Raw genomic sequence first — 15,869 nt, forward strand, 5'->3', positions numbered from 1 at the left:
GAAGCGTGTATCCATGCCATTTCAAAATGTAACTACCCCTCTGTGTAACAGGTGTGTATTTTTGAAGGTGATGATTGACATGTTGAGTGTTTAAAAGTCATCTTGAGCCGTCCCCATGACGGCCATACCTGTATGTTGTAAAGATATGTAAAATTCCCAGAAGGAGTGCTTAAAAAGGATACACATCAAATCCCAGTTTGAATCAAGGAGGCCATTTACAAATGGAAGCAAAGCTACAACAAATGTGTTTCAAAAAAGATGTATATGTAGTGGCACATTGGCCGGTGTAGGTACCAGATCTGCTCGGGTGGTCAGATCTACTCGGGGCCCTGCCCCTTTCTCGTTTCTTAAGAATCAGATCTCTTTTGGAGTCTTAACATACTATTACCTATATTTGCTACTATTTTATGTTTCATTGGCCATCTAAAGTAGCCTAAAATAGAAAACAATCTTTCTCAGTCTTGAAGGAAAGCACTGCCTTCTAAGATAAACTGAGCTCTGCCATTTAACAAGGTGACAGAAAAAGTCTCAGTGTCTCTTCTTATTCTTTTTATTAAGATCGATAAGAACGATATTAAGATTATCTTTGTCTGGGCAACCACAATGTATAGGTCATGTGGCAATGTTAAGCCAATAATATAGCGGAACGTCACAGGCATGTGCAGAGCCCGAGCAGATCTGACCAACCAAGCAGATCAGGTACCTACACTGCGCTCAACCAAGGATTCCTTTTTTGCAGCTACAATATAACAATGTAACCATTCTACATAATAGTCACAATGGCAACAGACTGGGGGGGGGGACCTTAATACTTTTAAATATTAAGTGTAGCCTGCTTCAGGTGCTTGAATGGTGGCTCTTACAAAAAAAAGGGGGTCATATTCACGTCTTAATTATTTGTTAAACCATACATTAATTAAAAAATGTTGCTAAATTTTAGCTCCATCGAGCAACTAGAGAGCACCTTTTGAACTCTATAAAAACTGAAAAAAAAGGGAACCTGCAGACTATTTTTCTTTTAGCTGGTTGCTTCAGCGAGTCACTGATGTCATTAACATAACTTGATTGTCTGTAATAAATCTCCCTGAGGTGTGTTACTCTCTGCCACAGCATGGAAGCATTATTGTCACTGGTTATTTTGATGCACCGTTGCTGCATTCCGGCTCTTTCTACTACTTTACAAATGATTTGTAAGTGAGCACTGGGCATTCCAAGCAGTTCCTCCAGCTGCATTTGATTCTCCGAGATTTGAGATGTATAAAGTCCGGGTGTATGGTAACACGTATACTCACGGTTTTATACATCGGCCTTTTTTTTCTGCCACAGAATTCTCTACACTGCCCACTTTTAGAATGAAAGCTGCATGCTCTTTTATCCATGAATCCCCCAGAGCACTCTGACTTTTCTTTAGACTTGAAAAAATACATTCTCCTAGCTTTTCAAATAAACCTAAGTTAAGTGTAACCTCTTGAAAGTAAACCAATGAAAGTAAACAAGAATTATATATAAAGTGAAGTGTAACCTCTTTATATATAATTCTTGTTTACTTTCATTGCTTTATGATGATATCTCTGCAGGTTGGGAGATCATGGCTTTGGTGCATCTCCCTGTCGGCTTCTGCATAAACTTCTGATTGGGTAATGTGCCAGATTGAGCAATACAAACTGAGATTATTTTTAAATCCAGCATCAGATTTGAACATGCTTGACTGAGGACACCACACACAAATGGATATCAGGATAATCTAACGTGTTGGATTTTCTTATGAGTGGTCCCAATGTTCTCCTGAGCAGAGCTGAACACACCACACACGCCAGGATGATCTCCCCGATAATCAGGGTGAGAGGCACTAATATCAAGGTCTCTTAGAAGGGGGACATTAGGGAAGAGACTGGCACGATTATCTTGTTGTGTGACCCAAGTTCAGATTTTCTATTTGTTGTCCTTCACCCTAGGCTGAATACAATTAGCAAAACAAGATGATCGTTTTTTACTCTTTGAATCAAAAAATACTACAGGGACTTTCTCAAAGTAGATATTGCCCCATCACTATGTATGCTACTGCTTGAGTAATATACAACTTGCCAGAAATTCAAATAAAACTTATTTATAGAACTTTTACAATGTATTAAGGTTGCAAAAGCTGTACTGAATGTGCACTTCAGATTGATGAAGAAGCAGCTAAAATTTCAAACAATGATCTATAGAAATTTTTAAGGCTTGAAACTGTTAAAATCCAACTTCCAAGCCGAAAGAGGATAAATTATTAAATACTTTGACATCCTAACACTTGAAATTCAAAGGTTTCAAACTATGAGTACTCACAATGTATCGCTCTGATTCTTGATTTTATAACTTCATGCTCAGATTAAGCAAATGCAAATAAAAATCATTCACCAACAAGTTACCTGGACTATGATGAATACTTGTGTATATTATCTCTGCTGTTAATGATCAGGGCTAAAGATTGTCCTCCTCACTGGCAAACTGCTAAGGGATTAAAAAAAGCTGCTGCTATAAAAAAAAAAAAAAAGTCTTCAACTCTAAACCCCATGCAAAGTTTCCTAACTGTAAGGTACTTAAATAGCACCAATGGCTGGTGTTCTACAGCATCGTGTTACACTCTGATAAAAGATTTATATGCTCCTAAACTCTGAGAAAATCTGTTGCAATGAGACCGTTGATAAAACAGAAGAACATCCAGGACAAAGAAGTTTGAACATGCATCATACACATCATGTGGTGTACCTTTTGTCTTTTCAGTGCAAAATCTGTCTATTATACTCGACCCTAAAGGAGTAGAGGACGACCTTTTATTTCCGGGTGGATCATCTAAATAAGTGGTTTTCCTAATTGTCAATCATTCTGGTGATATGTGCATGCACAATTACAGGCGTATATTTGTGGTACGCCACAGTTTCAGACATTTATTGAAGCTCACCTTTCTCACTGCATTCTTTGAAAATGGCCAAGGTTCATAAGAGAAAAGGTGTCTACGAAGCGTATGAGAAGAAAAGAAAGGCCTCAGAAGAGGCTGATATATCCCAAAATGCTTTGCACAGAGAGCTCTCCTCGCAAAGCATTATAAGATTTGCTGTTACCATAGGCTGTCGCTAACCGACAGCGGCGACTAATGACAAAGAGGAGAAGTTACGTGACCAACAGGGAGAAAAAAGTAGTGATCATCTGTCCAAACGTTCTGTTACCTGAGTTCACTATAAAGTCCACTATATAGTCCCTGCTCTATATAGTGATCTATATAGGATTTAGGGGTTAGGGCAGATGTTTGGGAACAGTAAGCTTGTATGAGCTATGAGAGCAGCACATTTTAAACAGGGCATGAACATGGAGAAATGGGCTCGTGCATGCCCTCTCGTGTAAATTTAAAAGAAAATTATTCGAGAAAATCCTCCACAATATCTTTAATACTTGTAGTTATTTTTTTTATTAATAATTACTTCAATTTATAAATCTTAAAGGCACTTAGTCGAGTTATAAGCTTTTTTCATCCATCCATCCATCCATTTTCTGTACACGCTTGTCCCGAGTGGGGTCGCGAGGGGTGCTGGTGCCTATCTCCAGCAGTCAATGGGCAAGAGGCGGGGTCCACCCTGGACAGGTCTATAAGCTTTTTTCCATTTTTGTAATTTATATGTCGGGAGCTCACTCTGGTTGCAAACAAAATTTTTATTTTGAAAGATTCCTTCATCTTTACTACGCTTTGTTTTTGCTCAAATAAACCCCTTTGTGTTAATTTACAATAATAACTGCGCTAGGATACTGTGCATGTGCATAAGGGCTAAACAAGGACGTAGCTCACAGCCACCAGTTAGAACCCCCCATTAAAGTGTGAAAACAATGAAAGTCCAAGATCTAGTGTGAATAAAAAAGTGATCAAAACAGTTTTTACTTCTTGAGGCTACGTCTGTTTATGTCTGCTGAATGCCCCTGGTGCTTACTATGGTTACCTTATCAGGACGGACGCCTGGTGTGTGTATAACATTATGTTATCATGATCAAAATGTTTTTGGTCTATTTTTTTATAGGCATATGCAACTTTAAACCCTAGTGTGTTGCTTGACTCCTCAATTTAGTTCATCTGACACCAAATTTCCAAAAAGCAGGTATGTGATTTAAAATTAAGAAATATTTTTTCTTAATTCAATAAGCTAAGAATATTCACTTCAAAAAGCTCCACTTGACATTTTGGCACTGGAAAAAATTCCTAAAAAAAGACAGCCTACCTTTTGGCAACTGTTACAAGAAAGAGATATCCTTTCATTTTAACTCGGTCTATCAATAACATTACAGGAAAGAGTGGATTTTTTTTTTCTTTATAAAAAGGAGAAACTAATTAGGAATTCTTGGCTGCAAGCCCTGTTTTAATTAAAGGGTGCCAAGCAGAGGGAAGGTTTTCTTACCTTTCACAATCAATACAGCTACGGCTGACAGGCTCTCCACATCTGTGTCCACTACGCAGATATATTTGCCGGCATGGTATAGCTGAATGTTCCTGATCATCAGATCTCCGGCTGTTCTCTGCTAAGGAGGAGAGAAGGCTTTATGTAGCATGAAAGATAACAGACCCTGGGGCATCTTATTAAGGAAAGTACTGAAGCATGTGTAAGGTTCAGTAAATAGTGATACTGTGAACATTTGCAGGTTTTAAGGGGGGAGGCTTTTGAACCAAATTTCTAATCAGAGCACATCACATCAAGCTGGAATGAAAAGTAGCAAGGATAGAATTTACACAAAAAAAATTGAGAGACTTTTGTCTCTTTAACTGACAAGGTTTCAGTGTGAAATACTTCTAGAGGTCATGAGCTGTCCTTTAAAAATAAAAAAAGAAGAAGAATTTAGGAAATAATAACAAAAAAGAATTAAGTAGGTTCTTTCTTAGTGATATGAAAGAAGGACACTTTTTTTTTCACATCTAAGAGGACACCGGTAAGCAGAAAACTAAATTGATGAGGAAACTGTTCTATTGGAATTTGCAGTGAAACAAGAAAAAAAATTGGCCACAGAGCTACATGTTTTAATTATGGAAATGAAACTCCCCGAAGCAGCAAAGTTTAGTTGATAATCTCTTTGCAGTGGAGACATTCTGGTTTGACTGGGTAAGGAATCTCTATTCAGATAAGAACACTGTCAGTGAGACACGCTCAGGAAGATTGGTTGGTCTCAAGGGTGTGAGGATGTACAGAAAGTGTTTAGTCTTTTGGGTGTTTTCCACGCTTTGATTCCTTCAGAAGACACATCTAATGATGTGCATCCACTTCCTGTTACATGAGGCTGTGCAGCAGGCCATGTCAAAGCAGAATTCAAGGCGAGCCAGAGCTTATTAAAAAGTAGATGAGCTGAGCTGAGACTGAGCTGGAGTTGAAGAAGACTACTTAAAATGACTTCCACCTGTCACAATGGCTGAACACCTGGCACATTACCTACAAAATGAATTTTATATGGGAAGTGCATTTCAGCATAGGGACTGACTTGTTTCCATTCACAGAAATACAATTGCCGGCACATAGAACTCCAATAATCTATTTGCACTTTCTCTCATAGATTTTCTCCTAAGCGCACAGGGTTTTTATGCCTCAGAGGACACTTTTAAAGTCGCAAACTGGATAGTATTACACTGGCTGCAGTAATACCGGTCACTGTTAATACTTCCAAGAAACCCACGTAGAACCATAAACTGGTCTCTTTAGAAATGGCAGAGATGCTGTGAAGCACATGTCCATTTGCAGATTTAAAATGGAAGCATCTGCAAAGAGATGCACCAAGGACTGATATGGTGACCAGAACTGGTTCATTCTCCCCCTTTTCTGGTTCTGTCCAGTTTCGACTTAGAGAGTAAATCTTAACTTTGATCCAAAGGATGGCACAAAGATTAGCACACTTTGTTCTGGAAGTTGTAACTGCAAAAGAAAGACTCATCCAGCTACTATTTATATCTAAGTAATGTTTAAATCGTACCAGGTCAGAACATCTAGATAACTATTAATTTAGTAAGGTCTTAAATTTGTACTTCTTTTTGCTTCTTTAATTTGACCTTTTTACTTGTTTTGAAAAGCAATTTAGTGGTGTTTAAAGATACACAAGGCTGTAAGGAATAATAAAATAGCCTTTAAGGAATAATACAAAAAATAAATAAATAGAAATGTATTGATCTCACAATGGAGAAATTAACTCGCTGCATTTAATCCATCGCCTTTGGGGAGCAGTGGGCTGCCACTGTGCAACGCCAGGGGGTTAAGAGTCTTGCTCAGACACCCAGACTGGCAGTCTGTGGGTGCGAGTTTTGAACTCACAACCTCAGGATTCCAAACCCTCTGCCCAAACCACGAGGTCACCACTCCCCCCATAATAAAATGTGAGGGGGAAAAAATCCAATGCAAGTGATTTTATAGCAACATTAAACTATTTGTGCAAACACGAACAAAAATGTTTCTGAATCTGGCTTATGCATGTTAGGGTAATGGAAATCAATGTTTTTGTGACCTGATCTGCTACCAACTTCTGCAAGGCCATGTATTTTTACTGAGGTTCAAACAGACTTTGAAAAAAAAAAAAAAAAGATTAGCAGCTGGGTTAAACTGTTGTCGATTAATGTTATGATGCTTTCTACTCTCACTACTGTTCAGAGAAGTTAGGGGAAAAGCAAAGTTAAATGAAAAAGCATTTAAAGCATTTAAGTTAAATACTGGAGCCAAAAAAACAATCTAAATAATTTAATTACTTCATGAATAAAAATTACTGAACATCGTTGTTATTTTCATTATTGATGCAGGTTGTAAATTTGTGATGTACTTGGTCTTATCGAATATTTTAATAACATTTCTGAAGATTTTACTGAAACTTGCAGAAACACTGGTAAACAGAATACTGGAGAGGGAAAAAAAGCAAAAATAAATAAAACTGTAAGAGGCAATTTTTTTTTTTTACCAACAGCCTCTTATTCTGAGGACTACCGGTACAAGTTTAATCAAAATGGAGTTGAAAGGTAGGATTTAAATGTTTTACAGAAACGTGTTTTCACTTTTATTTATCACATTGTTTTGTAAATAAACAGGAATAGTGCTGTTTAGAATTACCAATGCTAACTGCTCTAAAAGGCTTATCTCTTTTCTATTATAATGTGCTGAAGGAAGCTCAAAATGTTCATTCTGATTGATTTTCAATCTAATTTATTCTTTATTTGTTGATGATAACAGTACTATGCAATCCAGACAGCCTGATCTTTGGTATTACCAGTTAAACTCTTTTTTTTACCACAAGACTTTTACTCTCTGGTGACGTTTAAAGTTAATAGTGTTAAATAACTGACTTGGAAATGTTTCAAGGAAAAAGAGCCACTGTAAGCAAATCAGTGATTTTGAATATGACACTGTAAACATTTTGATCGGTATTTAATCTTTAAGACCCTGCTTCTACGTTGTGATGGTAGTTCTTTCCTCTGCTTCAACTCAGGTATGAGTTGAAGCCAAGATAGGATTAGGTGATTGGTGCCAAAATCAGGGTTTGTGGTAGTGGAAACACAAATAACTGGTGCAAAGTAATTACTAGCAATACTTTAAAAAAGCAGTTATTTTGGAGATATTTTTTTACTGTCACAATTCTTGAAGAATCGATGCACTTCTGAATAAGGGTCACTCACGCCGCCCACAAGCTCAAAGTGGCTGTCTCCCTTGGTGATCAGCTGCCCGTTAAAAGCCCAGGAGAAGGAGACGTCCAGGACAGGATCACTGGCCACCTGGCAGGGTAATACAATGCTCTCCCCTACAATGATTTCCATGTCCACCGGTCCCTGAATAATTCTGGTTGGATCTGCCACAAAAAGAAAAAAAATGTACAATTCTGAAGGATAGCTGCCAGACTTTAAAAGCACACAAGGTGTTTCATTGCAAACGGACGAGCCGACCTTTTTTTGAATCCACTGAAAGAGAAGCAGAAATGCAACATTCTCTGGAACACAAGCTTTGTAAAACAGTGAGTCACAGGCTTAGCTGTGTTGTCTTTGTACAGAAAGGTCCCAGTCAAATAGTGGGTGATTACATGCAGCCTGCTGCCTCTAGAATTGGTAATAGGATGACACAGATTGTATAATCTTCTGAAATCCTGATGGAAATTGCAATGCGCTGCTGATCAGATAAAGCTTCACATAATAGGCTCCAGTGTAGATCAAGTATCCAAAACGAGGAGCGTTGCTTTAAAATCTACCAAAGCAATCATTTAGAGCTTCATAAAAGGCAAAATAATCAAAGTGAGGGAATCAAAGAAAGAAGGTGGAACACAAAGAAAGAGCACTTGTACTCTTACATCTTACTTATTCTGAATGTCAAGATGTAGCAAAAAAAAAAAAAAAAAAGTTTTAGAGGAAAGAAAGGTACCTGCTGTTTCTAAGCTGGTAAAGGATCAATGTCTCGGTCAGAGCTCTGCGGCACTGGTTTATAGCGAAGAGAAATTCTCGAGCCATTCAGAGAAATAACTGGCCTTGGCAATTATAGCAGCAGACAATATCATTCAGCACATTAACAAAACCAATAAGAACCCCGGCAACACTAAGCTGTCCCTCCAGAGGCGAAAGAAAAAAACAAAACAAAACACAACACACGTTTTGACAATAACAGCATCTGTGACACCACCTCACTAATGCTTTCATTGCTTCCACTCAAGGCACTTTCATTAGCCGCAGTAAATTGGTTGCTTCAGCTGCTTTGAGGAAAACACTGTTCAAGTACTTTGTCAAATACGTTCCGAGTGGATTACTGCAACCTCACAAAACTCCTAAAAGATGAGCTTTTTCATGCTGCAAAGCTTCTGTTGATTGTCAAACAGAAACTAAAAAAACTAAATTTCAGAGCTGCCAAATATGCAAAAGCTTCATGCTACAAAATTCCTTTTTTGTGTGTGAATGACCTAAATGCAGCAGCTTCTTCTTGTGCTGATGCATATCGAGCAGTGAATTGTGCTTACTCAGTGGAGGCTTATTTAATAGCACAACTCACCCGTAACCAGGAGCCTTCCCGTTGTGCTTGACATCCCAAATCTGTTCCTGGCGAAGCACGTGTAACTGCCTGCATCCGATTTACTCACATTTGCAAGCCTTAGAGTTCCATCGGGAGAAAGCGTGATCCTATACAGGTGGAGGGAAACACACAGTAATAACAACGTTGATACCAGATGTCTAAACATAGTTTAGCTTAACAGCACTATTTTACTCAGTAAAAAGAGTAAAATCTAAATAACTATACCAGTTGGATTTTTTTTTTTGCTTTAATTTTCGTCAGTTAGTTACCAAAAGTATTTTGGGTAATTTCATAACTTACTTAAAATTCAGATGTTTATTTAAATATTTGCACTTGGCTTACTTGGCTATGTTCACACTGCAAGCCTTAATGCTCAATTCCGATTTTTTTGTGAAATGCAATTTTTTTTGTCTCCTGTGTGAACTGCATTCATACAAGGTAAGTGTCCTGCATGCGCAGTAGAGGACTCTGTGTTTACGGATGCAGGATGGTAGTGCTGGAGCGCATCTAGCGAAAAACACAATCTTTTCAAGATTTTTAAACATAAATACTACTCTCTGCATTATCGTCCGCCTTGGTTGTTGTTTATCTTGCCGCTTCTGCGTAGCACGACGCAGAATAGTAACCTTTGTCACATATTAATGACGTTCAGGTCGGATGAATGCAACATGGACGTTCAGACACAAGTTGCATTTGAAAAGATCAGATACGTATTGGATTCAGGACCACATAGCCAAGTGGCCTGGGTCGCATTGGAAAAAATCAGATCTGTGTTGTTCTGGCTGTCATGGAAATACACAGGATGCACTTCAGGTTGCAGTATGAATGTAGCCTTATATAGCGAGGATGATTCTTTGTATACTGGTGCTTAAGAAGCCCTGTGTGGAAGGCTTTAAGATGGCCCTCTCAAAACAGTAGAATCTTTGTCAATTAAACTGTACAAACAATCTGGTAATATCAGAGTGACTGCCCCATTTGGAGACATTTTTTTTCCCCAAGATTGCTTCCAGTTACATTGCAAGCAAGATGAGTTGTTGTCAGATGTGTGAATTTACAAACTCGCAAAACAGCATATTGCCAGAAGCCAGTAGATCCATTAGCCTCAAATACTGAATGTTTCAGACCAATGAAATGTAGCGATTGAAAAGAGGTTGGCTAAGGCAAATCAAACATGGCTGCACTAGATTTAGCTGGTCTACCCTCTATTTCTTTTTTTAAAAACAAACAAAAAGGACAACTTTTGTGCCTCTGGGTATAGGAAAGATGTTTGATTTATCAGTTAACTCCGCTGGTTGTGATATGAATCAAGAATGTGATACAGCATAGCTGCTATTGCTGCCGTGATTGGCTAAATGCTTGATATGGGAAGCAGGTACTACTTGGTGATTCACTCAATCAGCTCAAAAAATTGTACTGAATCTCCCTCCGTTTTGCAAACACTTTTCACAGAAGCCTTTCCAGAAGGATACTGTTCATATTGAGCTACATATCAATCTGACAATGCAAAATGATGATTCTAGGTCCTTCTGTAGCAAAACAATCACCACACATGATGCTGCCACCTTCCCAGCTAGGGTGGTGTTTTCAGACTCTGTGAAAATCATGGTTTTGTTTTATTTCTCAAGTTTTTTATCACTGTTGGCTGAGGTACTGGCAAGAAGAACTATCTGACTGGCAGGCCTCAGTGTGTCTACAGCAGTGTACATAAGAGAGAAAGATCAGCAACACCTCCCAGCTGCAGGGGACTGTCCCGTCTCCCTTTCTTTTCACTCTCTACCACACCACAGATTTCGACCACTGCAAGGAGACCTGCTATCTGTAGGAATTTTCTGCTGACTCAGCAGTGGTTGGATGCATTACTAGTGATAAGGAAAGTGAGAGTAGGACAGTGTTGGACAAATGAGTCAGCGAAATGAAAACCAAAGAGATTGTGGGGAACTTGGGAATGACTAATGCTGCTTTCACACCAATGGCGTTATGGAAGTCCAAAATGTGCAAACGCAAAAATTTGGGTGCTGGCTCTAATTAAATCCATTAACATAAGACAATCAGTGTGGATGTGAATTACAAATACCTGGTATACACATGAAATCCACTTTCTTAAAGGTAGGGCCACACTACCTTTGCCCCTGTTAATTGCACATGGAGTCTTTGTAGATCCCATACAACACAACCCCTAATTGCACATGCAATTTGCATTTGCAGAAAAAAAATATCACTCCTTATTTTGAGATCTTAGATAAAGCCAGGAGTAAAGATCTTGCTTCCACTGAGGCTTGTATAATCAACATTTAATCAATAAATACACCATAATTTCATTTTACTGTGTTGTACATTTACATGAAGATATAGTCAATCAGTGTTTGCATCAGGAGTCATTATTGATCACACTAAGAGAGCAGAGCGTGAGAAAAAATGCCAATGTCATCCTGATTACATGGTAGGGAGGAATGGTAACCGGTTTCTGTGATTACCTGTCATCGGTGTGAATAGGGAGATTCCCCTTCTTCCACAAAATGCTTGCTGTGGGATAGGCCAGGGGCTTGCAGTCCAAAGCCACAGTTGTTCCTGCTTTGGCTTTGAGCAAAGCTCTGAGGATGTTTCCTGCGAAGTCTGGAGGAGAAGCTGATGGGAAAAGCAAACTGTCTTTTAACACTAGACTGCAGTGGATCCCACAGGGCAATTGAAGCATGCTGTAATTCAATATGTGAAAATCAATAAATGTTGAAGAGATGAAGACAGAAGGATTAAATATTTGCAATGAAAATGGAATAGATAGCAACAATTTTGTGATTTTTTATTAATCTAGTCTGGTATTTTTGATTAAAAACATCAGTTATATTAATTAATAAAAAAATTTAGAAGGGATTTCTGACTAAAAATAACACTTCCAACTTGATCTACTACAGTTTTACTGCTCAACTATTAAATAACATAAATAAAATAGATTTTTTTTAAATTATTGATTTATAAAATGACCATACTAAAACTGATCCATGTAACAGATCCATACAATGTTATGCTTAAGCATGTGAATTATTTGTGCATTATTTCTCTTATCCCCTGATTCGATAGTTTATAGAGATGCATTTCCAACACTATAAGGTATTTGTGGTATTTCTCAACTAACATTTAATATGTGGCTGAACATTTTGCAGTTTGTCTTTGAATAACACCCCAAACATAGTTAAACTGGATAAAAAACAAATTTATAGGTTGCAACTCTTACAGCGACAATGTCATTTTTAGCTACCAAGGTGCGCTACATCTGTAACTTTCACGCTTGGTGCCTACTTCACTGCACTGTTGCAAAATTAAACAATCTCCCTCCATGTTTTGGAAGTGGAACAGACCACTTTAGACCAGCAGATTGAAAAGTCATGGAGTTACTTGTAAAGAATAAATCCTACATGAGCGAACCAAAAATATGTTTGATAAGATTAAAGGACATATCATTTTTTTCCCTTACAACTTTTATCTTGGTTAGCTCCATTCCTTAAGGGGAATTCAGACTGTTGTAAAGCAGGACTCTGGTTCAATCAAGTTACGCATTTGTTTCAGAGAAGGACAGTCTGCATGGAGCATTGATACAAAACACACGTGTTGATCTGAGAAGTCATTTAGTAGATCTCAAAGTAAGGTTATACGTGGCTCAAAGGTTGCATGTTACTAGGACTGAAATAATTAATCAGATTAATCGTGATTCATTGATTTTTAATATAATCATCAACTACTTTAGTAATCGATGCATTGTAAACTGGAGTATAGAGACGAAAACATTGTTTTGGCTAACAGTGCAACTGGCTTAGAGCAGTAATTATAATAAAAAAACAAAAAAAACAAACAAACATATAAACATTTCCTCAAGTTGAAAAACTTTTTTTTCACCTGGTTTAAGTCTGTAATAGATCTTCTTTAAGAAACCTTTTGATATCTGATTATTAATATATTAATCGGAAAAATAATTGACAGATTCATCAGTTAGCAAAATTTTTGTTTATTACACCCTTAAATGTTACTTAAGTTTTGAAAGCCATTCACAATTGGATTTTTTTATCTGAACTTTGACTTGGACATTCTTGCATACAATCACACTGTCATCTAAACAATTGTATGCAGCTCTACCAGTAAGTTTAGACATGATATCCTGTTGAAAGGTGAATCTTCTCTACACTCATATTTGCTTCTAAGGCAATGTAAGTCCTAGAGTTGCCCTGTCAACAGATAGTCCCACCTGAGCTGTGGGTTTCTGTAGCTCCTCCCAATTCAACACAACGACTTCCCTTCCCTCTAATTACATTGTTGGTGATTTCCAAATTCATGCCTTTGATTTTATTTCTAGGCATTGGGATAAATAGGGTTTGAGCAAAAATAAACACTTACCATATCTTTATTTAAAGAACATCTACTTTACAATTATTAATTGCTTTGTAATTCATGATACTTAAAATCACACTCAGGTTGTAATATCACAGTTCATAGAAAAAGAAGTCAAGAGCAATGAATCATTTTGCAAGGCACAGTCAGGAAGAGGAGAATACATTTAAATGTTTTTGACACCAGAAACATATTTTTTTCTGTGATCTCTTTATTCACTAATCATAAAACCTTTAAGACAGACTGTTTGATTACCTTTAGATTCTAGAATGATTGGGGATTTAAGAGAAAAATGCCATCCTACCTAAAACCATTAGCTCAGCTCCAAAATATATGACGCCATGTTTGTTCTCAGCCACACACTGGTACATGCCAGCATCTGACAGCGTGAGTGGCGACACCGTCAGGACCCCATCCTCCACATGGATCCTGTCCTGTGAGGAGAGGGATGAAAAAAGCTATTATTGCCCGAGTTAAATGTAGTCCTTCAGTTTTGCACATCAGACTAATGAATGTTAGCATCTTTGTAGACAATTGTGTATTTTCATTTTTATGTGCATATTGTTCCTCACAAAAAATTATATGACAATTGACTTTTACCATTGAAAGGCTTGTCCTGCTTACAATATACAAATCATGAAATAAACAGATCCCTTCACATTTATCAGCACTCATGACGGATTCAAATCAATGTGTAGTTTTTATGTAGGTACCCTGATACTGTAGAGGTTTTTACACAGACTTAACATTATAGCAATGAGGTTCTCCTAATTATCAATCTGTAATGAAATTTTTTATTGGGAAAAAACGAAAACCTTAATCTTTTAGTTGCTATCAAAACTGGAAAGACGTGAACACGGCATTAAAGGAAGACAAATGGCTTTTCAAAACTCATGAAATAGCAACAGGAAAACTGCTAATTGTGTCGAACAGCACTTTTTAAGTATCCATCTTCATCATCTCGATCCACACAGAGAGAAGGAATGTAATCCCTCGGCTCAATTATACATGGGAGCACTGTAGCTGTGCTATGCTTTCTGTCAGGTATTATTCCACCACCAGTGCTTCATAGAGGAGCACCTCTGTGCAGTTTGACTCGCATAACACAGGAATTGCATCTTCATATCGTAGTAGTGTTGTTTAAGGCCGCAAACAGAACAATAAACATGCAAAGTGTTTATTTGGCCAGTACAACCCACAGCTACATGTCTGCTCGTCATTTAATAACCTTGTTTTCTTAGAATTTATCTTGATTAACTGAGTTCAAAAATGTTGTTTTTTTTTGTCATTTTTTAAATTGAAGACAAAGCTAAGTGTACAGAGAAATGTAGTTGAGTGAGTGCAGAAAAGGAGTGGAGTAGGAGTGGGCCAGACACATTTTGATTGAGCAGGTGAGGGATTAAACGCTGCACACCAGTCTTACTGCTCACTCAGACTGCTAACTGCACACTCTAGTCAGTGGCACAAAAAATACACCATAACTGACAAGAAATGCTGTTGAGGCGCAGTGCAGCTCACTGCAGAGCTTCCAAAAAACATCCACATTCCATGGAAAAGAGGGATAAAAGAACGGAAAAGATACTCATGCTAACAGTTCAACTACAAATTTGTTTAAGATTTTTACACAATGTCAGCAATGCTCAACAAGGTCATGCAAAGCAGTATGAATAGGATAGTAACACAGGTCTCACTAATGGTCATATATGGGATATAAAAAAGTATCTATATATGTACAATAAGGTTATTTCTGGGCACAGATCTGTGGAAGGGAAACAAATCCTTTTAATGGCCTATTCAGCGTAATAGGATAGAATGGAGGGCTGGAATCAGCAGGTAACCAACAGGACTTTGGTCAGTTTAAATAACACCAGCTTCTAAGTAAAGACAGAAGAACAATCAGTAAAACAAAAACAACTTTATATCAGAGTGTAGCAAACTATTTCTGAGCTTCCCTTACAATGTTTTGGATAAAAGAAAACCCCTGAGCCTCACCTACACCATGATCGACCATTATTCTCATAGCAGCATCTTCTAGAAACCCCTCTCTGTAAGAGAAACTGGGAAACAAGCCAGGAAAATGTGTGCTTATGATCGGAGGTGTATATTGTAATAAGCCAAGGTACTGATGTGTTGGACTAAGATAACAAAAGCTGTTTCAGGGGAGATCTAAAACTGTTCAAGGATCAGCCAGTGAGGAATGAATCTGAAACAAGATCTCAGAAGAGAACTGAATATGGCTCAGCACTACAGCTCCCCATCCCATCAGGTATAGCTGAAATATTCCTGCTGCCAAGAAGGGCGAAGGAGCTTCAAAATAAAAGCAAACCAGGCTTGTAGGAATCACAAAATTTTAGGGCTTCTGTTCTTACCATTAATACTTAGAGCAACTACTATATGAGAGCTATATATATATATATATATATATATATATATGTGTGTGTGTGTGTGTGTGTGTGTGTGTGT

General features: G+C 37.8%; 1 protein-coding gene across 4 annotated transcripts in view; it reads right to left on the reverse strand.

The window, feature by feature from the left end:
- The window catches only part of LOC107086881 (contactin-3-like), a 66,470-nt gene that overhangs the window by 26,492 nt on the left and 24,109 nt on the right, over positions 1-15,869 (reverse strand). For 2 of the 4 annotated variants that reach the window (XM_015378119.1, XM_015378117.1), the window contains exons 10-14: positions 13,711-13,840; positions 11,504-11,654; positions 9,009-9,136; positions 7,658-7,827; positions 4,422-4,539 (exon numbers count right to left, since the gene is read on the reverse strand). In XM_015378119.1, the coding sequence (XP_015233605.1) occupies positions 4,422-4,539; positions 7,658-7,827; positions 9,009-9,136; positions 11,504-11,654; positions 13,711-13,840 (697 nt within the window). Of the gene's footprint in view, positions 1-4,421; positions 4,543-7,657; positions 7,828-9,008; positions 9,137-11,503; positions 11,655-13,710; positions 13,841-15,869 lie in introns of all 4 variants that reach the window. The other 2 variants (XM_015378118.1, XM_015378116.1) reach the window with 1 other exon arrangement.

The sequence above is a fragment of the Cyprinodon variegatus genome, unplaced genomic scaffold (genome assembly GCF_000732505.1).
Source record: "Cyprinodon variegatus isolate N-32 unplaced genomic scaffold, C_variegatus-1.0 Scaffold165, whole genome shotgun sequence".
In the NCBI taxonomy this organism is placed as follows: Eukaryota; Metazoa; Chordata; class Actinopteri; order Cyprinodontiformes; family Cyprinodontidae; genus Cyprinodon; species Cyprinodon variegatus.